This window comes from Lepisma saccharinum, chromosome 8 (genome assembly GCF_977018435.1).
Source record: "Lepisma saccharinum chromosome 8, izLepSacc3.1, whole genome shotgun sequence".
Lineage (NCBI taxonomy): Eukaryota > Metazoa > Arthropoda > Insecta > Zygentoma > Lepismatidae > Lepisma > Lepisma saccharinum.
The window spans coordinates 49,296,106-49,321,558 of NC_139236.1; the positions used below are offsets into that span (position 1 = coordinate 49,296,106).

General features: G+C 38.7%; 1 protein-coding gene across 3 annotated transcripts in view; it reads left to right on the forward strand.

The window, feature by feature from the left end:
- LOC145990988 (proton-coupled amino acid transporter-like protein pathetic) overlaps nt 1–25,453 on the forward strand; it is a 106,276-nt gene that overhangs the window by 75,459 nt on the left and 5,364 nt on the right. For all 3 annotated transcript variants that reach the window (XM_083126619.1, XM_083126617.1, XM_083126618.1), the window contains exons 5-9: nt 967–1,088; nt 4,974–5,058; nt 6,984–7,259; nt 19,992–20,170; nt 22,049–22,209. In XM_083126619.1, coding sequence (XP_082982745.1) covers nt 967–1,088; nt 4,974–5,058; nt 6,984–7,259; nt 19,992–20,170; nt 22,049–22,209 — 823 coding nt within the window. The remainder of the gene's footprint in view (nt 1–966; nt 1,089–4,973; nt 5,059–6,983; nt 7,260–19,991; nt 20,171–22,048; nt 22,210–25,453) is intronic.

A 25,453-nucleotide genomic window follows, 5' to 3' on the forward strand; every position in this document is an offset into this window, starting at 1 on the left:
GGCGTTACGATATGACATTTTTTAAAGAAAAGAAAGTAGCTAATTCACTTTATGTACAGAAAAACTACTTGACACTGGACCCACAGTTCTATTCATATCTCCACTGGGGATCGGAGAAGAATTACAAGAGCTATATCGTGATCTCTTTGCTATTCATTCCTGTAGACAGCTTCAACATTAGTAATGTATTACTATTTAGATCTTGTAAACAGGTTTAAATAGTTTTGCACTTTCTAACTCCCGCATAGCCGAATAATTATCTATCTTGCCTTTTTGCTATTGTCCCCGGGTTCGATCCCCTGTCATAAACATTATGAGTACACTTTTGTAGCTGCTTGTCCACCGGCACTGTCCCCCCGCCCCCATCCCTTGCTGGGGCATGACCTTCAAAAGCTGTTATGTCGGGGAGTACAGATTCATAGTTGACTTTGTCACATGATATTGTAAATACTTACATTTTCTACTTCCACAATGTTTTAACTATATATATTACAGTGGAACCTCGATTATACGTTTTCAAGAGATTGTTGGTAAGGAACTGATCATCTGGGAAACTAACTAAAAATATGTAAGTCTCTTAACCACATGTAATTTTTCTGTTATTATTTTTGTTCTATTATGTTATTATTTTTGTCCTTATGTTCTATAAAATCGTTCCAATGTAAAATGGCTAACGCTGTATTTGGAATCTTCTATTAAGTCAGTAAATAATGCGGGAAAATGTTATAGCATTTTGTTTTGTTGAGACCAGAAAAGTGAAATGTATAAAGGAGGATAATGTGAAACCCGGCAACGTAAAATCGAGGTTGTACTGTATTATTATTACTACTATTATTTTTACAACTATCTTTTCAACTTTACTGCAGAATCATAAACAATTAACATGTTCATGTTGTGCATGTTTAGAGAACCTACCTTTGATACCATTTAAAACTTGATGACCCTGAATGTCTCATTACTTTGCAGGTGAAATGTGCGCATGTGATGTATCACCGCACTCGAGTGACGGCGCTGGGATTTGCAGACGTAGGGGTCGCTGCATTCACGACGGGACCACCGTGGGCGAAAAAGTATACGCAGTTTGCAAGGTAGTACTATTAATGCAAATTAATTTGAATTTCAATCATTTTATGTAACCTTTCAATCTCTGAAGATCCTTTCAATAAATTGTGGGGAGGGAGGGTACAACAATATCGAATGGTTGCGATTTGGAGTTCTTGGAGGACAAGTCACTCTGTTCGTTCTCCCTCTGTCGCTAGTGGTTAATGATATACGGGACTTGAAGACAGGATCCGCAACCACAGGCAAATCGGAAGTATGTTAGTAACAAAAGGAAAATAACCATATCCCGAGAAGTATGCAGTATATGAGTCTAGATATCCGTGTTGTTTTAGATATGTTCGAGTTCCAAAAGTCCGGTCTGATAGGGAAAGTCGGAAAAATTAGAAAACTGAAGTAATGATTATTTCTTGCAGGTAAACTAATGTAGATGAAATGGATGCCATTTCCATGGATGGAACGTACACTATGCAATCTGTTGGACACAACATACGTCCACGTTCAATAGATGATCTCAAAGGAAACATTCGTGCTGCATACCACGCTATCACACCAACAATATTACGCAATGTACAAAGAGCTTTCCATTCTCGTATCCATACCTGCAGGGCTCAAGCGGGGCATCAATTTGAACATTTGTTGCCGTAATGCTTTTCCTACCTGAATCAATATTCAACATCCCCATCACTTAAAGACTATGAGACTATGAGACTTTCCCTATGTGACCGAACTTTTGGGAAACCCATATATATATATATATATATATATATATATATATATATATATATATATATATATATATATATAGAGAGAGAGAGAGAGAGAGAGAGAGAGAGAGAGAGAGAGAGAGTTCTCGACAAACTTAAAGAAACTTTGACCTTGTCTTCCTCACAATCTTGAAGAGGCGTGTGACCACTACATGTCCCTTGGGAGCTGACAATTCTTGCAAGGACACCCTCATGAACATGTGGTAACGGCACGCGTCATCATGAGAATGAGGTTCGACTTTCTTTAATTCTGTCCGGAACTTTATATACTTTCATACCCCGCTAATTTTCAATACATCGCAAATGGAAGCCGAAAAAGTAAATGATAAGAAGTAAACAATTCCAACTGCTGATGTGCAATGTGATGTTAATATTACCATTTTCAACTTACACTTTAAAGCAATAACATATAAATCACCGTTACAAGAGATATTTTTATTCACTGTGACACTTGAGTAATTCTTGTAGTGACTTCGTTAGACTAATTAATGATATAATGCCAATATTTCACCTGACGAAATCGCAGCGTGAATAGCTGAATGGGTGCCAAGTATGAAAATATAGTGCCCTTAAACGTAATTTATGTGTTGTTGTTTTTTAAGTGTTTCACGCGACGGAAAGTGTAAACATTTCATTTAATGAATATCAACAGACGCGAGCCTGCCTTTGAAACGGCACGTTAACATTTCATTAGACTTCTTTCTTTGAAAGGTTATTTTCATTGATACGTGATCTAGAAGACTAAGTTTAGTTACACATAAGACTAAGAATTGTTCTATTGTATTGCATTATTATTTTGTTATTTTCAAAGACTCGACAAGGCTAGACCAACACCTTCTGAAGGCCTATGCAGAGACTTTTGTATTTGCAACGTCATCAATGGTAGGCCATGAATCACAACACGATCACCAAACATGTCGAAATTTGTGTTAACCCAGCACCCCATACACACACACACATGTATATGTTCACGTCATTGATAGTGCTAGTGGTTTATGAGAATCTGGCACGGTAAAGCAAGTAAAATAACAAGTTATTTTTTTTAAAAAGTAACACGTTACGTTATTCCCCAACTCTGAGACAAAAGTTTCAAGGATATGCAAACTAGATGTGAAATGCACAAGTAAAAATCAAGATGCACAATCTGTTCTGTGAAACAACACAAATATTATTTCTCGTTTCAAACTTAAGATATGAGAAAATACGGTCCTAAAATACGTTCCAATGCATCTGCACGTATACACACGTAATTTCTACTGCACTTACGAATTTGCATATAAATTGCAAAAACATGCTCAAAGTTAGGTTGGGGACACTTTTCATACATGGTGCGTCCTTGATCTTCAATTTGAACTTGAAAATGAATAAGGAAATTTTCACACGTTATTACGAATCAGCCTTGAACTTCTTACGTCCTTGTGTTTTATCTTCGTTCCCAGTGAACCCATTGCCTTGTTCTGTTCGTAGCTGGTTCAGGAGGCGTTTCACCCTTATCCTTCGCACTTAACTTGTTTCGCCTTTATTCCTTTAGCTCCTAATCCGTTTCACCCCTATTCTTTCACGCCCAATCCGTTTCCCCCACGTTACCCTCGCGCTTAATCAGTTTCGCCCTCATCCCATTCGTTCCTACTCCATTCCACCCTTATTCTATCTGCACCTAACCCATTTCGTCTTTATTCCTTTAGCGTTAAATCCGTTTCGCCATTTCCTTCGCCCTTATTCCTCTCTCGCCTAATCAGTTTCACCCTTAATCCTCTCTCACCTAATCAGTTTCACCCTTATTCCTCTCTCGCCTAATCTGGTTCATCCTTAATCCTCTCTCGACTAATAATTTTCACCCTTATTCCTCTCTCGCCTAATCAGTTTCACCCTTATTCCTCTCTCGCCTAATCAGTTTCACCCTTATTCCTCTCTCGCCTAATCAGTTTCACCCTTATTCCTCTCTCGCCTAATCAGTTTCACCCTTATTCCTCTCTCGCCTAATCAGTTTCACCCTTATTCCTCTCTCGCCTAATCAGTTTCAGCCTTAATCCTCTCTCGCCTAATCTGGTTCATCCTTAATCCTCTCTCGACTAATAATTTTCACCCTTATTCCTCTCTCGCCTAATTAGTTTCACCCTTAATCCTCTCTCGCCTAATCTGGTTCACCCTTATTCCTCTCGCCTAGTCTGTTTCACCCTTAATCCTCTCTCGCCTAATCAGTTTCATCTTTATTCCTCTCTCGCCTAATCAGTTTCACCCTTATTCCTCTCTCGCCTAATCAGTTTCATCTTTATTTCTCTGTCGCCTAATCAGTTTCACCCTTATTCCTCTCTCGCCTAATCAGTTTCACCCTTATTCCTCTCTCGCCTAATCAGTTTCACCCTTATTCCTCTCTCGCCCAATCAGTTTCACCCTTATTCCTCTCTCGCCTAATCAGTTTCACCCTTATTCCTCTCGCCCAATCAGTTTCACCCTTATTCCTCTCTCGCCTAATCTGTTTCACACTTAATCCTCTCTCGCCAAATCAGTTTCACCCTTAATCCTCTCTCGTCAAATCAGTTTCACCCTTAATCCTCTCTCGACTAATCTGGTTTATCCTTAATCCTCTCTCGCCTAATCAGTTTCACCCTTAATCCTCTCTCGACTAATCTGGTTCACTCTTAATACTCTCTCGCCTAATCTGGTTCCCCCTTATTCCTCTCTCGCCTAATCAGTTTCACCCTTATTCCTCTATCGCCTCTCGCTTAATCCTTTTCACCATTAACCCTCTCGCGCGTAAAACTTCTTTCTTGATCTCCTGTGGGCTCCTGGCACAGATAGTCAAAATGGGATTGACCTTGCTCAGATAGACAGCTGAAAGGCTTCTGTTGTTGCACCAAGATTAGGAATACCAGAAAGTCTAGCAAATTGAATTTGATATGCCTGTTTTTTTTCCTGTTTAGAGATGTATTGTTTTATTTTATCATTTTCTTTTTCAAACGTAGTAAATAAGATATAGCCAGATTATTTTCGGAATACTTCCAGCTGAGAGCCATAGAGATGTTACGGAATAATCTCGCTTTAACACTCAGGTCTACAATCTAGAATCTGCTTGTGATAGGTCAAATAAAGTAGGAAATGTCTAATTGCTTGAGCTAGATTAAAATGTTTGTTTCTTCATTTCAGACTGACAATACTGATTAGTTTGTTCCTCACGTATTTCGGCACCTGTAGCGTCTACACTGTTATCGTTGCTAGAAATATACAACAGGTAAGATGACTTTCGTTTGAGCAGTCTTCATTTCATAAGTTTATTTTTGTAGTTAGATTTTAAATGAGTTTTTAAATGAAAAATATGTTCACAAATTCATCTTAAGATATCTACGTTCTCTATCTGTTCCACATCATATCTGTAATCTTGATGTAATTATAGGTCTACACGTTTCCATGCGAGGGACTCAATCAATGATGGTTCCAGAATTGATTTTTACTAATCATTATACTATCGACGGGGAGTTCTTCCGAGCAGGAAATTATTCCATTAAGTAGCCTTAATTTAAAGAAAGTGTCCTCTCACGGGGTAATTCCCAAAGGGGTTATCAATGGTCGAAGCAAAGATTTATTACCAAGTGAACCTCGAATGCATAGTGTGATGACCGTCTGGGATTGAGTAATATAAGAATCCTTAGTTTGGGTCGCAAATACAGTAATTCTGTTTTTTGTTTTTATAAATTGCACCGTTATCTTTAGTAGCTTCATTTTGGCTCATTTAATGAGTGAAAAATAGTTTCGTTCTTGTAATATGAACATTAAAGGTGTTAAAGATTGTGTTACGGCGAGAAATTCTTCCGAATCGTGAAGAATTCTCGTGTTGGAACATACGTATACTATAGAGCATTCCCTGACATTCGCTACGAGACTCGGCGGCAAGCGGCCCGGCATCAGCGCTTGTCTTTCCCGGTGAAGGGGTCCGCGACAGTCGGTAGAGTCGGCTATTAAAATTACAGTTTTCATATTGTGTACTAACCTTGACTACAGAAGGTGAACATTCCTGGCATCTCCAAAGGAAATTGGCATTTACACGTGCAGTTCGTCTACTGTAATTCTCGTACAGTATTCTCTTTTAACTCACGGATGGTGTGCGGATTGTCTTTGTATACTTTATTTTTTAGATTTCCTATTTTTCTTTCGAGGTTTAATATAGTGGTTCTATGTGGAACGGGAACACCAGGAAATTTCGTTGCAAAACGTCGTCGCACTTCTCCACAATCCCTCTTTCCGAAGTAACACTCGACAAGATAAATCCTTTGTTGTAATGTAAACTTTTGTGGTGCCATATTAAGGCACAAACTTCAACACATGGACACGACACAACACAACTTCCGAGGGAGGATTATACTGGCGTCAGTCTGCAACGTCAACAGAAAGGGAAAGAGAGCGAAGGCAGGGAGAGCGAAAAAAAAAACATACTGTAGCGTGCGACTGTCGCGGACCCCGTTCACCGGGAGAGACAAGCGCTGATACCGGGCCGCTTGCCGCCGAGTCTCGTAGCGAATGTCAGGGAATGCTCTGTAGCTGACACAAAGGAAAAAAAGGATTGTCATGTATCATCCATTCAAGCAAAGTTGCTATATTTCATCACATTCATCTACCATACCGTAACTTCAGTAACTTTAAGAATATGCCTCGTATATTGAGTCCCACTTGACCTGCATTCTTAACAAATGTATGTTACAGTGGTGAAACAAATATTAACCACTAACAAAACTTAGAATAAATGTTAATTTTTTACTTCTCGCTATATAAAAAGAAATGTCAACATTATTACGTATACTCTATCCCGGTAATCTCTGGAGAAAGTGAACGGAAACAAGTCTCTGTGCAATTAGTGACTCAACAGAATTCGACCAATGAATGCATGAGAGGGTAAGTGCATAACAGCGCGTACTGCTTCGCTCACTCGCTTTCTCCCCTTCTCTACGTTATGCGCGGCCTTGCTACACAGATTCCCGAGACAGAGTATGGAAGTGTTCTTTCAATGTAAATGGCGCAGAAGTTAATATGTGTGGGGAGAGAGATGTTTAAAGATTTGTTTAAGATTTTGTCTACACTACTATAATACGTTTCTGAAGCAAAATACGTGTTTTTTGGAAGCTGTAATCTGACGCTTCTTTATTTCTCAATTTTCTTTTTCAGGTAATAGAACAGCATTGCTTAGCAGTTCTCAACGACCGTATATACATTGGAGCGCTTCTGATCCCGCTGATCCTGATTGGCTGCGTCAGAAACCTGAAGTACTTGGCGCCGTTCTCCATGATAGCGAATGCATTTATGGCCGTCGGGATAGGAATCACCATGTACTACCTGCTCATAGACATCCCACCCATGAGCGAACGGGTGCACGTAGGACGAGTGGAGCAGTTCCCCATTTTCTTCAGCACGACTGTCTTCGCCATGGAAGCCATCGGAGTGGTAAGTACCTCCTGAGAGACGGGCCGTGTGGAAGACTGCACTTGAAGCGAACACCATTCGACAATGGTCTCGCAGTGCGGTCTGGAAGTCGTGCACTGGAAGTGAAAGTCTTTCGAATTACACCTCTACCAAATACGATCGGTAGATAAAACAAAGAACCTGAGTTTTTACCGCGTTTTAAACACTTGTTTAAGAGTGAGCCCCAGAGCCGCTCCACATCTCAAAGAAATACAGCGTAAGTCAAAATGATGTTCCCGATTTCAGTGTCTATTTATTTCATTGTAATGATACGTAAATGACTGAGATTACACACACAGATTGAAAAACTCAAAAAGTTTTTCCTGGCATATTATAAATGTTATATGTGCGGTCCACGTGTTACACGACACTCGTCTAGTTAATTCCCTGCCACATTCTTCTTTCAGCTATGGCTGCAATGATGCGCTCACGCAATTCCACCAATGTTGTAGCAAGTGGTGGCACAAAAACTCGATCCTTGATGAAACCCCATTGGAAAAAAATCACATGGTTGAGATCTGGGGATCGTGGTGGCCATTTCATTAAGTCTTGACGTGGACCCTGACATGCTAGGAAGTGTGTGGTAGGAACTTGGTTATAGACTAGACGAGTGTCGTGTAACACGTGGATCGCACATATAACATTTATAATATGCCAGGAAAAACGTTTTGAGTTTTTCAATCTGTGTGTGTAATCTCAGTCATTTACGTATCATTACAATGAAATAAATAGACACTGAAATCGGGAACATCATTTTGACTTATGCTGTATATATCAACATTTTTTTTAATCATCTATTTAAGCGCACAATTTTACATTTACACAAATATACATGTAAATTAATCCTAATGATTATCAAGCTGTCGCCGGCTCTGTAGCAGAGCGCGTTAAGTGGTCGATTTTCGATCTTTGCACTTAAGTTCCCGGTGTTCAATTCCCGGCATGGACACGCGTGTTATTTGTGGGTGTCTCTTTATTAATTCAAACTAATTATCACTCATTCTCATCGTTGCGATTAGCGAGAAGTAGCAGAAAAGCCACGTAAAATAAATCAATTAGTCAATCAAATTTATCTCCGTGCATCCTTCCTCCTTTTCCACCACTTCGAGCACTGGCCATCGGTAACACCAGATTTAAATCCCTGCATTAGCGCCAACTTCAAATAAATTTTGGGGGACAAGATCGACATAACCAATATGTGTGTGTGGGTGTGTGCTCATTTTGGTGAATTTGGGGTAAGGATAGAACGTGCCTTGCTGCTCTAAAGTCTGGGCCTATGAATCCATTGTGTGTGATTTTCCGAAATAAACTATATTTTTTGTGCAGCGATATTCGGAAGAATATGTAGCATACCCGAAAAGGCAGATTCACCAGGGAAAATAGTTTGAGTCGCAATGGAGGCCATATCGAATATACACTGAAACTTTCCTAAAATCGCAATGATTCTCTGTCTTGAGTATACAGATTGAAACGTATCGACTGTGTGGACTGCACACTGTACTGTGTGCCAAATATTTAAGACTTTTTTTGTGCCTTCACTGCTCAATTCCTGCCCGCAATACTGTAAAAAGGAAAAGGCCTGATGGAAAAGTGAGTGGGGGGCTAAATTTAGACCAGAAAGTGGGTGATGGCCAAACGAAGGTTTTCAGTATTTATAGAGCAGAAGCCAAGCACACTGACCAGGAAGCACGGAATGGAGAACCAAGAGTCTGGCGAGGAAATTCCGAGCGTCTCCCTCCCTCCTTTGGGAACGTGGGACCACGATTCTTGGATGCGGTCCACGAGCAGTCCTTACTTAGTCCGTGTCTCGTAGGACGTTAGCTTCTGCGCGTACAATGCATCCGGTTTAGAAGAAACGCAGAAGGCTGGTGCTCGGTGGACGAACCGTATTTAGTGAGTGAGGGGGAGGGGTCCGAGCCTAACTGAAATGGTTCTTAGGGCCTGAATTTTTATGCGCTTGTACATAAATATGAGGAAAAAATCGCTGAATTATGTAAATATACTGAAATATGTTAAAATATGTATGTATTATAATATCTAATATAGTACGTATTATTTCTCATTATTTGTGCTGTTTTTTAGGCGCATGGTAGTAAAAAAATGTAATTAAACGAAATTATTTTCCCAATATTATTATTGAAAAAAATGAAATTGTAATGTGCTAAATTACATTGGAAAATTCATAGTCCCATGAATTGATAACGTGAACAAGAACAGTCACTTTTTAAAAAATCAGCAGCAGTGAAGAAAAAAGTCATCTTCAATATGAATATCGCTGCTTAAATTACATGAATCGAACGCAAGGTTTAGAACCTTCAACAATGTATTTAAAAGTATATAGTTTTTGGAGAAATCAGAGTTTGAATGTTTTCCCCAAAATTATAGCTCCTTACTCAATGAAAAACCAGGAAACCGACCTCCGTGAAGAAGTACTTATCATAGCACGTTAAGACGCCAGGGGATCCGAGTTCGAATCCCGGCCTTGACGTAGGTGTTCCTTTGTGAGTGTCCCTTCATTAATTTCATCGTATCATCACTCACATCACACACTATTTATCATAAGAATGAATCTCGCTTTCAATATCGTCGACACGAACACTGTACACATTTTGCTTGATGTAGTCCGAGAAGTAAAAATCTGATGGCGTAGGGTCTTGCGATCGTTGTGGCCATGCATTCTTCTATCCACCCCATCCTATCCATCACTATTGAAATTTCATATCAAGGAACTCAACAATGTTGCCATACTGTGGAGGAGCACCATCATCTTAAGAGATGACGCCTTTATCTCCACGAAGTGCACGATACCCGGTGGAGAAGGTGGTTTGGATCCATTTCTCTTATAAGCTGTAGGTCCAGTCCCGATATTTATTAAAATTAAAGACGAGGAAATTTTCTTCCCTGCTTTGAGAACGAACATAGAGCCTGGGGGAAAGTATCCAGACAGGAGGCGGAAGTTGGATTCCCAGCCAATTCAAACACTGGACAATTGGGTCACGTGACAGTGGAATACTTATGCTACCCACTGTCATTCGAGGTGACTTTGCCCATGATAAGCCTAAGTGTAGCTGGTTAGTCGTAACTATCGACTGAAGGGGGTTGAATCAGAATTTCCCATCTGGAGAAGGGGGTTGTAAATTTTAATTCCGGTCCAAAATGACCCTAAAGTGGACCTTTATAAAAAAATAATAATAATAAATAAAAAAAATTAAAAAATAGGGGGCGTTGTGGAAAATTTGGGATGAGTGAGGGTGTTGGACATGTGTGGATAAAGCACTAGATTCAGCTTTACTGGCTAGTAGCACTCGGTTCAGCCACCAGCCTATATGAAGCAACATATCCATGGACGTCCGCAGGATTTTTTCCAGGGGGGGGGGCAAACAAGGCACATTTTCTCCAACAAAAGTGTTGTTCCCTAAAAAAAATATTGCTTAAATTTGAATTTTTGATGTTCATGCTATAATTAACACATATTATTGTGGCTAAAATGAAATTATATGTGTGAAATACATAATTTTTGGTTGACTTCATTTTCCAGGGGGGGCACGGCCCCCCTTGCCTCCCCTTCCGGATGCCCATGAACATATCCGACTATAGAATCTAGCGAATCGCACGAAAACACTCCACAACGAGCGTGAACGGTCCCTTACAGGACATGGGTTTGTCACAGCGCACATCACTGGTCCCCTGCGAAGCGATTCTGGGTTGGCAACTCTGGCTGGAACTCTTATTGATGTTTTGCCTTCGATCACGGGTGTAGATGTAAGGTGGGTTTTCCTCTGGGTTGTCGGATGAGTCATACCCGTGGGCTGCGAGCTAGCAGGAGGGGAACTCTCATCCGTCTAGTGGGGCTATCAACGCGAACATGAACGCTAGCACGAAGATCCTATCGCAAAATAGGGCTCAGATTTGCGTAGCTCTGGTGTTAATCTGGTTCCTAGCGAAAGCTAAGAGCAAGGTGTGTTCGAATGCATCCGCTACGGAACATTTCTCGAACAGGAGTGCGAGTTTGTTAGTGCAACAGAACGAATTCCACTGCCCGACACTGCACGACCCTTCAGACTATACCGAATGCTGCGGTAGAGTTATAGCCTGCTGCCCACCTGTCATAGTGGAGAGTGAAGACCATGTGATTCAATTCGTTGCCATCGCTGTCATATGTACCTGCTTGTTTCTTGCCGTTGTGATCGTCATTTGTTGCTTCAACAGTTCCTGTCCACTACATAATACTTGCCGTGTGAACTATTCAGATCGAAGCCTCATAGCGTACACTAAAGAAGATATCCCCGACATCATGCTGTCTGAGGATCATAAACAGAATTTTTACGCTCCCAATTCAGTGAAAGTGCAGCCGATTGAATCTGTTTAAGTAAGTAAAGCTGGTGTAAGAACATATGTGCTGTCAGAACGCATCAGGGGTGTCAGTGACCCTCCCCCTCTATACAAAAAATTGTGTATGTATTTCCCCCTGCAACCTACTGTTGTTTTCTGTAGTCCTTTTTTGTTGCTCCGTCTTAGTATATCTATGTTCATGCTTCCATCCTCTCTTCTCTTTCTATATTTACTCTCCATTTTGACTCTTTCTCTTCTTAATTCTCTCTCTCTCTTCCCTCATTTCTGCTTATTTATCTTTATCTCTCTCTCTCACTTCCAGTGGCGTGCCCAGGATTTTGGAAAGGGAGGGGTTATGTACACTTTTTCTGGTAGTCAGCCCCTCGTTTCGCCATCTTTTCCTACCATTGATATTATTTTTTTATTAGTATTGAGTCAAAGGGGGGTTATAACCCCCACCAAACCCCCCTTGGGAACGTCACTGCTCACTTCGTAATTTTCTCCTCTTTTCTTTCCCGCTCTCTATTTCTGTTTTATTTTTATTCCTCTTCCTTTCCCTGTGTTTCTTTTCCGTTTTCTGCTTCTTTATTCTCCCTCTTTCTATTCACCCTCCTTCATTTCTCTTTCTTATTTATCTCTGTCTCTTACTTCTATATTTCTCTTCATTTTCCTTTCTCTATTTATCGCTTCCTTTATTCCTCTTCCTTTCTGTTTCTTTTCAGTTTTCTGCCATTTAACTCTCCCTCTTTCTTTCATTCTCTCATTTATCTTTCTTATTAATCTTTCTCTCTATTTCTTGCTTCCTTCATTCCTTTTCCTTTCTCTGTATTTTCCGCCTCATTTTCTTCTCTCTCTTATTTACCTTTCTTTCTATTTCTGTCACTCACTTTTTATCTTCTTCATTTTCCTTTCTCTCACTCTCTACCGTTTATTTCTGGTCTTTTTATCTCATTATCTCCTTTAAAACATTTCTTTCTTCTCATGACACGTAAACATGACGTCGATCCATTCCACGTACGGAAACAAATTCGATTTCAACTCCCCTCCCCCTTGGAAAATTCTCTCTCAATAGCATGACCAGATTGGGAATTGGTGGGGTCATAACCCCTCATTCATTTGATCTGACCCTCTCAAAAAAGGGGGTGTTCAAAGGAGAACCAAATATAGGACTTAGTCATAAAAACCACACACAGCCCCCTTTACGGTCATTGTGCAGAATTGTTATTTTCATGTATGCAAACCCCCCAAAATGTTCTGCTAGTCCCTAAAATACCTTTACACCCTTTTTCCTGATAATTTGTGGATAAACAAACACTTGCATATTGTGGCTTGTCTTTTGTGGTACAGTATCGCATGACCCAGAGAAGGAAATTTTTCTGGCTGCTATATTCTATTTTTATATTCCCCTTTGTCAGTGTTACTAAATCAGTGTTGCATTTCTTGTAGTCTTTCTTCAGCCGATTCGTGGTTGAGCGTCGCCTTAAATGATCGATTTCCGTAGATACCTGGTTCGAATCCCGACCTGGGCGCTCTTTGTGAGTGTGCCTCCATCAATTTCATCGAATCATCATTCATCCTCATCGTCGCGACTACCCAGAAGTAGTAGAAAAGCTACATAAAAACAACGAAAATAAAAAAATACGCTGTAACGTCACAAAAAAACACAAACCCGACATAAAACAAGAGCAACTACAAATGCGAAATGTGGTCGGTCCCTGATTCGATACCCAGTGAAGGTACATAGTGGTTCGGACCCCACTTTAAACTGTAGGTCCGGTCCCGATTAGCCGATCTGTGCATGAAGTGTACTGAAAAACTAAATCATACGCATCCCAACCACGGGGCGCCACTGGTTAGCGGCAAGTTGTGGGGGCGCTGTTTGAGATACAGCTCAATCCACCATAGTTGACGGCCAATACCCCTCCCCCTCAAGACAACTGCAAGGGGGAGAGAGAACGGAAAATAAGTCAGTAACTTGAAGCAATAAGTTTGGTATTTTCACAGACTCGGGATGTGGAATATGTATATTCATGCACACAGTGAAAAAAAAAACACCATGTGACTCCCAGATTCCCCGCGCCCGCACACTTTTTAGATTTTTGATAAAATTTTTGCTCGGTCTCATGTCTTAAATTATGAAGCTTCTAGATCGAAGTATAAATTTACAAATTTAATAAAAATCTCGTGGGAAACGAGATCACATGGGTTCTGCTTCAACACGAAGTCACCTGGGCCGCTCAACCTACGGCCCGCCACGGCCTATTCTACTTATTCTTAGTACTTTTAAATCTCTTTACGTCATTGACTGATTGATTTGGTAATTTTACGTCGCTTTTCTGCCAACTTTGCCTAATCGCGACGATGAGGATGAGTGATATTGATTGATTGATTTTAAGTCCACGTTATGGACAGAAAAGCCAATCGGGACTGGGCCTACAGTCTCAAGTATGCCTGCACCGGGTATCGAACCCAGAAGTCCTTGATCACAAGGCGACGGCGTTTCCAATACGTCAGAATGATGATATGAAGGAATTGATGAAGAGCCACTCACAAAGATCAACCAATTCCAGGCCTGGATTCGACCCAGGGACCCCTAACTGCCCCGCGAAGAAGGTCTACTGTCATAAATTCATTTTTAAGGCATTATCTTTAGCGTAAATGTAATGTAGTTTGGCCCGCGGCGAATCGCTCAAATATTTACTGGCCTTGCGTAGGAAAAAGTTAGGGCAGCCCTGATCTATACTAATGTCCTAAATTAAAGCAATAAACGGAAATGTTTTCCCGTGTGTCCATTTGACCACATAATACGATCAGGTGATAGTAATTATTTATGATGTCATAGACAACTGGTTTAAGATAGAAAATAAACTAACCTTAATGTGCAAGGATTCAGGGGTGCCCAACCCCACCAAGGTAAATGGCGCATCCCCCTCAAAATCATGTCATGCGTTTCCCCCAAATCATATCATTCGCGCCCTTAAACCATATCGTAATACCCACAAAATTTTTAATTACGACAGCGTGTCTACCGAAAGTAACATTTTTCTTAGCTTTACTCAACATTATAATTAATTTGCCCCTCCACCCTAAACAGGGGTGCCATCACTCAAGACCACCCCTAAAATCGTTCATCATAATCGAGAATATCGCGTGGATTCCACTTTAAACTGTAGGTTCAGTCCCGATTAACCTTAGAGTGCATAAAGTGGACTTAAAACACAAAATCAATAAATCAATCAGTACCCTTAACATTGAAGAATATTAATTTAATGGGGTGTCAATACTTTCTTAAGATCCCGAGATATTTAGTCTTTTCCTTTTCCAGCTTTTCCTTTGGCACGTTCGGGGTCGAAAACGTGTGGATGCCTTATCGCTAAATACAGTCTCCAAAATGTAATGTTCGAACTCTCTCTCCACTACAGAAATCCCTTGACAATCTAAGATTTAACACTTTATCAAGAGTTTTCTATCTCCCCCTTTAAAATTTAATACTTAATCCTACCACCAAAATTTCCATGGCAATTTTAGACTTACTGTTAATATTGAAGAGTAGATATTGCCTCCTCCAAAAAATTAATTCTCAGTCTCCACATCAGAATTTCCGCAACAGTCTAAGACAATAGTAATACACAAGAATTGGATACCCCCCTTCAATTTAATGCTCAATCCCCCTCTAACTAAAGTACTCGCCATAATCTAAGACCTAGAGTTGAATACTGACCCCCCCCCAAAGTTTAATTCAGAATCCCCCTCAGAACCCACGTGTCAATTAAAGCCTAATATATAGGAGTTCGATACACCCCCCCCCCCTTTCGATAATGCCCTAAACACTTTCATTTCTTCATCCAATGGATTAAATATGGTGATTTAAGGTGTAAAATTTTTACATATATTTTGGAAAAGATGTAAATGTTGGATTTTATATTATTTGAAAGAGAAAAATCGCCCACTAAAAAATCTCGATGGCGCAACCTGCGCCATAAAAGCCCCCTGTGGGCACCCCTGCCAGGATTTATCAACAAAAAAATCACGATACCAACAGGTTAAACTTGACAAATTTATCAACAGAGAAATCACACGAGGAAAGGATTTCTATTTGTTGCTTTAATTTTCGACACTAGCGTAGATATCAGCTTTAGCTGTAGTCATAAATGTGTGGTTCTCTTGATGAAGTAGTTAAGAACAAAAAAATGTTTGTAAGTGTCAGCAAAGTCGCTCTCAGAAATTTGAGAAGGGTTAATATACCCACCACAAACCTCGCATTTTTCATATCGCTGTCTCAATTTATTGATTTAATTTGTTAATTGTGCTTTGCATTTCTGTCACTTTTGGTTAATCGCGGTGGGAGATGATATGATGAAATTGATCAATGTACACTCACAAAGAACATCCATGCGCCGTCCGGGATTCGAACCCGAGACCCCGGGCGTTCTAGCGATCTGCGCTAACCACTCCGCCACGGAAGCCGGCATGTCGCTGTCTCAAGCTCTTACAAGTAGGGTACCCAATAATTTCCGGATCGGAATATACTTTTTTCTTTACTTAACAGTACGATGTTGTAATGTTAACATGTATCTGACTTTATACATATTTAATTTAAACCAAAGAGAAGAGGTATATAACCGTCGCCATCTAAACCCCAAGTAGGCCACTGGTTGTCATTCTTTTGTTGTCCACGCTTAAAGAATCCATTTTTAAATTCTCTCAACTGAATTGCAGTATAATACTTTATAAATGATGAACCCATTTACGTCTAAAATTATTCAGTAAACACAGTGACATCTTGTTTTTAAAAAAATCACTTAGATTCACGCCAGTGTTATAAATATCCTAATTCACGTTACACATGGTTATTTCTATTCTTTAAGAGCATTTCTTATTTCCCACAACTCAAAATATAATTTTTCAGAATTTTAGCCAGCCAGAAATGGCCGCAACAGCCAGACATGGCTTTAGGTGGAGGAGGGGGAGGTTTAGCCCCAAACTACATTGTGCCTCCCCATAAAAGACTCGTCAACAACCACACTCTGAGTTCGTTATGTTTTCTTTATGCAGGGAGAAAATTTTACAATTGTAACCGGACAAAAGATTACCTTGCGATACAGATGTTGCGATGTTCGTTTGTTCCAATTCCACTTAAGGCATAGACATGCTAATAGGGACTGAACCTACATTTTAAAGGAGATCCGTACCACTATGTGCCTCTCACAGAGAATCGAACCAGGGATCCCTTGATTAGAAAGCGACAACGTTACTATTGAATATGAAAATTTTTGTCTAGATGCTGTAAACATCAATTGGAATGAAACGTTTAAACTTGGAAACATCGATTCTAAAATAGAATTTCTTGAGAAAAATCTCGTCGCCTTGTTTAACGCTCACGCCCCATTACGAACGGTTAGGGTGACGAAAGAGCCAGCGCCGTGGCTAACGGATAATCTTAAGCTGCTCATGAAACTGAGGGATGGTGCGCTGCGTAAATACAAGCGAAGCAAATTAATTTTACATTGGGACGAATATAAAAGATTAAGAAATTTTACCACTTCTGTTATGAGGCAAGAGAAAAAAGCTTATTTTTCTTTTATTGTAAATAACAATAAGAGAAATTCAAAGAATGTGTGGAATAGCCTAAAAACAATTGGTATCGGTAGCAAACGGAACGCGGGAGAACTTCCGCCTCACCTGAGCAGTCCCTCTGAAATTAATAAACATTTTGCAAATGTCTACGACAGTGTTCTTCGAGACAACGCCATTATTGCAAAGGAGTGCAAGTATTTCTTAGAGAACTGCTTTCAAAACGATGCAAAAGAATTATCCTTTCGCCAGGTTCAAGATTCTGAGGTCGAAAAGGCAGTGTACAGTATTCGATCAAATGCTGCAGGAGCGGACAACATTACGTGCAAAATGCTTAAACTGGCCCTTCCCTTTATACTTACGGCACTCACGCATACCATAAATTTTTCTCTGAAAACCAGCCAATTTCCAAATGCATGGAAAGAAGCTCGAGTTATTCCGCTCCCCAAAAAGCAGGCGTTAACCTCTCTAAGCGATTTAAGACCAATCAGCATTCTATCAATATTTTCAAAAGTCACAGAAAAGATAATATCTATACAACTAAAAGAGTACATTGCAAAATATAATATCTTACCTGATTCTCAATCAGGTTTCCGTACTTCTCATAGTACAACCATGGCATTATTATCTGTCACGGACAATATTTTACGTTCGATTAACGATAAAAAAACTAACTATACTAGTATTATTAGACCTTTCTAAAGCTTTCGATCTTGTCAATCATAACCTTCTCCTAGCAAAAATGAAATACTACAGTTTTTCGAAGCCTGTAATAAACTGGTTCCAATCATATCTAAACGAAAGAAGACAAAGGGTTTTTTACCCTGCCGACACCGGATCATCACCGATAACATTAAATGGAGGAGTCCCGCAAGGTTCCATTCTGGCCCCCCTTTTATACACCTTATACGTCGCTGATATATCAAAGACCATCAGCCATTGTAATATATTGTTACGCGGATGATACGCAGTTGATGATATCGTCATCACCATCAGATTTGTTAAACAAGATAGATAATCTAAACAATGATCTACATACCCTTAACAATTGGCTCACTGCAAATGGGCTCGCAATTAACCAGAATAAATGCGTATACACAATTTTAGGCTCTAGCTATTATCTTGAAAAAGTAAATTATGATACGATTAACATCAAAATTAAAAACCAAAACATAATTTATGCACCAACCGTTAAAAATCTAGGCCTTACTTTTGATCCCAAATTTTCCTGGGCAGGACATATCTCAGCGCAATGCACAAAAGCGCTAACAATAATGAGATCACTCTACAGGAGGAGAGACTTTTTCACTAGAGAAACGAAATTATATCTCATCGAAACTCTAATATATCCTATTTTCGATTACTGGGATGTGGTGTACGGCACGAATTTACAACGTAAAATATCGAACAGAATACAAAAAATACAGAATTCTTGCATTCGTTACGTTCTCTCGATCAGGAGAAATCAGCACATCCTACCCTTGCTCAATACATACAAAATCCTTAACATGTCTAGGCGACGCCTCCTGCATCAGTGTTCTACAATATATAAAGTATTAAAATTGCAAACACCTAGCTATCTCCACGAGAAACTGGCATTTAGAAATTCCATACATCCATACAATACTAGAGGTCGGCGAAAAATCGACATTCCCCGCCACTCTGCTGTCAGTTTCGAAGGCTCATTCTCCCTCTGGTCTGCAAAGGTTTGGAATGCTCTCCCCGATTATGTTTCTTTTGCTACAACACCCAAAAACTTCAAAGAACAAGTCGTATTATTTTTATTGCAAAGACAAAAATTGAGCATTAGCTCGTACGGCTAAGCAACAGGAATCAAGTAAAGTAAAACCATATATTTTGCAAACACTTATCTGACACAAAGAATATTTCAACCTGTGTGCATGCTATTTTAGTATCGATCTGGAAATTGCGTATGTACACGTGTGTATGTGTGTGTGTGTGTGTGTTAATGTATCTGTCATTGTATTCTCTTATAATTTTATTATTTTTCATTTATGTCATATTCATTCATGTTATGTTATTTGATTTCAGTATTATTCAGTATTATAAATGTATGTATTGTAACTTTTATTCACCAGAGTTAGGTGGTAGAGCAGCCCAAGGCTGAATCTCGCTCTGTAGTAAATAAAAAGACTTTTCAATTCAATTCAATTCAATACGTCAACGGGGAGGTTCTGATAAACAGATGCCAATGATTCGTCCATATCACTTCTCCTGCAATGTTACGATTCGGTACATGAAAGAAGACTGTTCCAGAGAAGACAATCTTACCCCCACTCCCCACACACACTCATCCCATGAGAAAGTAGTTATTTATCCACTACCTAAGATTCTGACCTCATACCTGCTGTCAGATATCATGTATACATAGTCATGTACAGTATATTATACATACATGACTACAATGCACATTTTGCATCTGTGATCTCCAATTTATAATAATGATATAATTTTTATTAAGCGGCGATGTTTCTACAATATATAAACAATTTGTGTAAATTAATATCAGCGTATATGTAAATAATTAATCTTCAAATTCTTACATATAATCGTGTATTCATTTATAAAGGATCGAATCCAAGATATTAACTGTTGTAACAATAAATTTTATAATAACTTCAGGTTGAGACAAAATCTTTAAAAAGAAGCAATTTTAATTTCAGTCTGCGAATTCTAGTGACATCTATTATCAAGTACGAAAACAATATACAGAATCAATTGACAGTTTGCTTGTTTACTGTGCTGTTTCAAATTATAATCATCTGACGTATTGTCTTTTCATTACAGGTTATGCCTCTTGAAAATAATATGAAGACACCTCGTCACTTTCTTGGTTGGCGAGGAGTACTTAACGTAGGAATGACTTTCGTTGCTGTCGTTTACGCTGTGTTAGGTTTCTTTGGATATCTCAAATATGGCGACAACACTATGGGGAGCATCACGCTGAATCTTCCAAATGATGAAGTGTAAGTATCAATTTCAATATACTGGTAAAAATTAGTTTCATAAAGTTGTAGAAATAACAATGATAATGAAGATAATTATTGGTGATACCGAGACGGCGTGTTGGAAATCGAGACTCCATATGCTACAATGTATTTTTTTAAATTTACCCAAAACCAAAACTGGTCTGCTATGCAACTTATTCAGACGTACGAAGGATATTATCTATCTGATTATGTATATATAAGTCATATGTATTTTGTTTATGTCATTGTAAAGCTAATTCATTGGTGACAAATTGTGGGTTTGTGCAGTGCTCTTGCGCACATTCAGGATAAAATTACTGTTGTTGAGGCCAGGGTTGTTAAGTGTCCAGGAGTTCTAAATAAATTCAATTCCGGTCCAGGAAAGAAAATCAGCAAGCGTAAATGGGTTCTGGACCGGAAAGAACCTTTTTATCTGTAAAGTATTTCATTTCGATCCAGGAAACGTTTTTCTGGATCAATTTAAATCCGGTCCAAGTTCCGTATTGAAAATGAAAGAAAAACTGTTTCGGTCCTATTGTGGAACCCAATAGAATCCATTAGAATTTATGGGTTCCTGGACCTTTAACAACCTTGGTTGGGGCTAAGGGTTCGTAGCGTCGGAGCGCATCATCTAACAAAAAAAGTTATTAATAAAAGATGTTGGCCTTGATGATCACTACATGCTGTCAAAGTGTTCAGCACCCTGTATATGTTGCTTACTACATAATTCTAGACGAGACGAGAATAAGATGGATGTATATAAATAGAAACGAGAACAATATAGCTACACCTCAGAAATGAGACGATACCATATCTCAAGATAATGAAAGTAATATAAAAAATAGTTTTGCCTGAAATAACTCTGAAGACATCTCATTACAGCGTATTATCATTACTATACTATTGACTTCTATCAAGGAAAATGACTTTCGAAGCCCCATCACCCGAATTGAGTGCTTATGGAAAATTCAATTATTTTAAGCTGATTGAAATGAACAGAGCAATGCAATGTTAATTGTACTTTATCCATTGTCTTCTGTTCTCTCGAAATGTGGTGTTAGAATAGTGTAAGTAGAAGCACTAATAGATCATGTCCAATTAACATTGCACTGGATAAATTGCATTATAATAAAGAATCATTGTTACTAATATTCAGAAAATTATAAACATTATGGCAAAATACGGAATTTTAAACTATATTATATATTGCCTTCAACTTTTGAGAAATTCTGAGCCAATGTTCACACACAGTTTTTATAAAGTGTTAAGTCATGGTTGCCTCTGTGTGCATAAAACAGACTAAAAACAGTTAAAAGTTTTATCAATTTTAATGCATACAAAAAATAATTGGACTTATAGTTTTTAAGTTCATTCCATGCCTCAACATAGGATTGTCAGTTGTTAAGACAAACGGTATGTAGTGCTACAGATATTTAAAGATTTATATTATAGGACAGAATAGTACATATATTCCAATATTTCTTACTACTTGCTATGATTCATTTGCTTTCCTACGCGTGTTATATTTTCGTCATTAATCATGTAAAATTTGCATGTGTATAATTGTCTATAAAATATATTAAAATACACAATCTATGGAAGTTATATATAAGTTTGCATGTTTAGCAGAGCACATGAACAAATCTTAGAATGTACGCAATTTAGAACATTTAAATAGTTTGCTGATTAAGCTTTTAAAATACATTCCCATGTTTACTTGTAACAAGTTTTTGTTCTCTTCAAGTGCAGGTTGCAACAGGAATAAAGTATGATGCAGTGAAATTTAGAATATAACAGATGAGAACACTGATTTCACAATTTGAAATTTTAAAACTTTTATCATTTTGTTATTAATTATTCTTTGTTTTCTTTTAGGTTGGCTCAATCTGTCAAAATTTTGATTGCTCTGGCAGTGTTTTTTACCTATGGACTACAATTCTATGTCTGCAATGAAATTATATGGAACATTGTGAAACAAAAGAATTCCACAGTTTTAATGGAATTAATTGTCAGATCTTCATTGGTCACTGCTACAGGTATTTTCACAACTAATTTTCAATAATACTAAATGTATTACTATGTATATTCCTAACGATATAGTTCTATTTATTAGGATTGTAATTTGGGCGATATAGACACATTAGCGTATGTGTAAAATTGCTTATGTTTTTTATTCTTTATTTTGCTTTGTTTTTTCGTCTTTTTTGGCTAATGGCGAAGATGTGGATGAGGTGAATTGATGAAAGGACAATCGCAAACACACACACCGATACAAATCCCACAGAGAATTATACTGGTTGAGCATAGGCATAACTTGGGCGAAACTTGCACTACGTGGAAATGAGGTTGAATTTCGGGTAGCTTTTAAAAGATCATCCCCTACTCCTCAATTACCAATTATTTTAGCGATCAGTAAATGGTCTGAAACTTATTGCAAAATTCTTCCATTTTTGTTGTTTTTTATTAATATAAAGGTACAAATGATGTATGGTGGTTTTGTAAGGTAAATGTCTAAGTGTGCAGTTTCTCTTTAGGTTGTTCGTGATTCATTTGTAGTTTAATGTCGGATCGGTAGAATATACAGTAGGTTATCGGTGTCCGTAAACTTTATATAAGTACCTTATCGGTATTGTCAAGTGTCTCATATCAATCCTTCCTTATTATAGATAAGTTATTCTGGTTACTGAAGATAGTAAAATATGATAGTGGGCAATATGAGAAATCTAATAAACTCTGCAGTGATTTGTTTCAAAGATATCAGGTGACTCCAGTTGGGGGACAGAGTGGGCTACAGCCATTTAAAACAAGGCTAGCCCACCTTCTTAAAATGTAATAGGTAATTTTTTGTGATGAGAATAAAATTATAGCGTATAGATACGTTCTTTGAAAATGTGACCCACTCCAGAATGTGTGGCACAGCCATTGTACGAGGGTAATAATAAACAGACATCATTTTGTCAGTGTAAGAGTGTCAATTGTATGAGAATCCAGCTCTTGTGGCTGTGAGCTCTCTCTTGTTTGTAAACACTACAGGCAATGGAAGCGACTCGAACCATATGCATCTCTCCTTGTGTAACATTCTTGGGTCTCCACCGATGTTGTGATGATAACACTGTCGCCTTAGAACAAAGAATCCTTGGGTTGAATCCCGTGTGGGGTGGTTTCGATTGCGCTTTAAACTGTAGGTCCAGTCCTGATTAGCTTGTCTGAACATGAAGTTGATTCAAACTCATATCATTGCACCATAAGACGGTTTTTCTACCGCTATAGAGTCACACGTCCTTTATTTCTACTGGAATCTTATGAAAATGTATCTTCCTTCCGCTTTTATCGCAGTCTTTTTTTTAATTTTCTCACTTTATTTCTTTCCGCTGTCTCTGTACCTCCCTTATTGTTTCTGCTTCTCACTTTTCCACTGTTATTTTCACAATTTTAACTATATTTTATCTCGTTTCTTATTTGTTTCACTTCCTCTTCAGTTTTTTGTCTTCTTGTCCTTTATTTTCTTTCTGTGCATAATTTTCAGTGCGTGTTCCCATTTTATATCTATTACTTAGTTTCACGTCGCTCGCTTCTTTGATATCTTTAGGTTAATCGCGACGATGAGGATGAAATGGTGAATCGATGAACCAGATGAAGAATCAAATAATAGGAAAAAGTATTTTTTTTTCACGACTGTTCTTGGTATCGAGTTTTATCTGGATGCACATTCACATTTAGTACTTTAGACTGTGACATACATTCATGTTAGAGACTTTGTGCGCTTCTAAGTAACCGAAAAATTCAGAACTAAGGACAAGAATGAGACGAAGTGGGCAATTTCTAACCCCTCACTTTTTCCAATCAGTGCGTAGTAAAAATGAACAAAATACAAAAATATTCTGATGCGTCGATTCTTCACTCTGCCGACCCATTCCTAAACGCACACGTTCAAGTAGTTCCTACTTCCTCCGATAGGTGACATTGGAAACGCGTGACATCTATTGGCGGAATAGCGTACTACATGCTGAAGCACATTCAGGTTTTTTAGCAACTTGAATCCATTTGCGAATGGACATATTTTACTGAAATTGTAATACAAGGGATATATAAGCAGCCTGGTATCTGACGGAAGCTAAACTTTTATACGGGCACTTATTCTAGGAACGTGTGAACAGAAAGGACAAAGGTCGAAGAAAATAACGTCAGACCAGATTATGTGAAAATGTAGCTTCTAATAACTGATGAAAACGTTAAGGAAGGAAGGGCGGTAGCGTAACTTGTGGCCAAACTTTGGGGAGAGAGGGGCGAGTTCCCCATTGCCTATGAGGTTGCTTTCATAAGAAATACACGGGAAACTGGACACACTTGTTGGCGTTTGACTATTGAGCTAGGTAAGACTATACAACGGGCTGCTTGTAAATACTATGAGGAGACTGGCTGGTTATTTAGCAATTATTCTGAAGTTTCGTTTCCAATATTGTTGGCAGGTGCACTGCTGTTCTTCTAGCTAATACAGCAATATGGACTTCGTGACCCCTGTGCTTCACGCTTTGATTGATTATTTTACTTCGCTTTTCTGCCACTTTTGGCTAATTGCGAAGATGAGGATGGATGTGATAAGAGGAAATGGCAATCACACGCAAGGCACGGGAGGCCGATAGGGACGATCGCCCCTCCCAGCTGCCAGGTTTTTGGATGTATTATCATGCCTAATATTCTTGAGGACTCACGTGTTTTATCCTTTGTATAACATCCTCGAGAATATTTTTCAAATTTTTATTTGAGTCCATTTTATGGTCGTGATATTCGGAACTGGACCTACAGTTTAAATTTGTGCAACTGTGCAACATGCCTCCAAAGGGAATGAAGCCCGAGAACTCTTGGGACAATAGGTTTTTGTTTTATTTCCTTATTCACTTTACTCCTCACGTTTCATCGTTCAGTTTACCGTAGCAATGGGGGGAATTATGATAAAGGAATACAATAATAATCTATTCCAGCTCTGAACCCCTATTTTTCCAAAACCATTAGAATTGATTCTCGGTGATGTAAGGTACCCGACTGAAAATCGCACCTTCTACAGTAGAATAGGCAAGACACAGTGGCGGTCCCTCCATGGAACAGAGGGAACAGGCTGTTCCCTCCTACTTACTGCGCTTTTGGGCTATTTAAATTATTTATATTAACATAATAAGAACACTTTTCTCTCGAAATCAACGTTTCCAAAAGTAACACTGAAGAAAATCTTTCACCGTGGCTGGACGTTTGTTGACGTCATCTACTGGGGGTAGATCATGG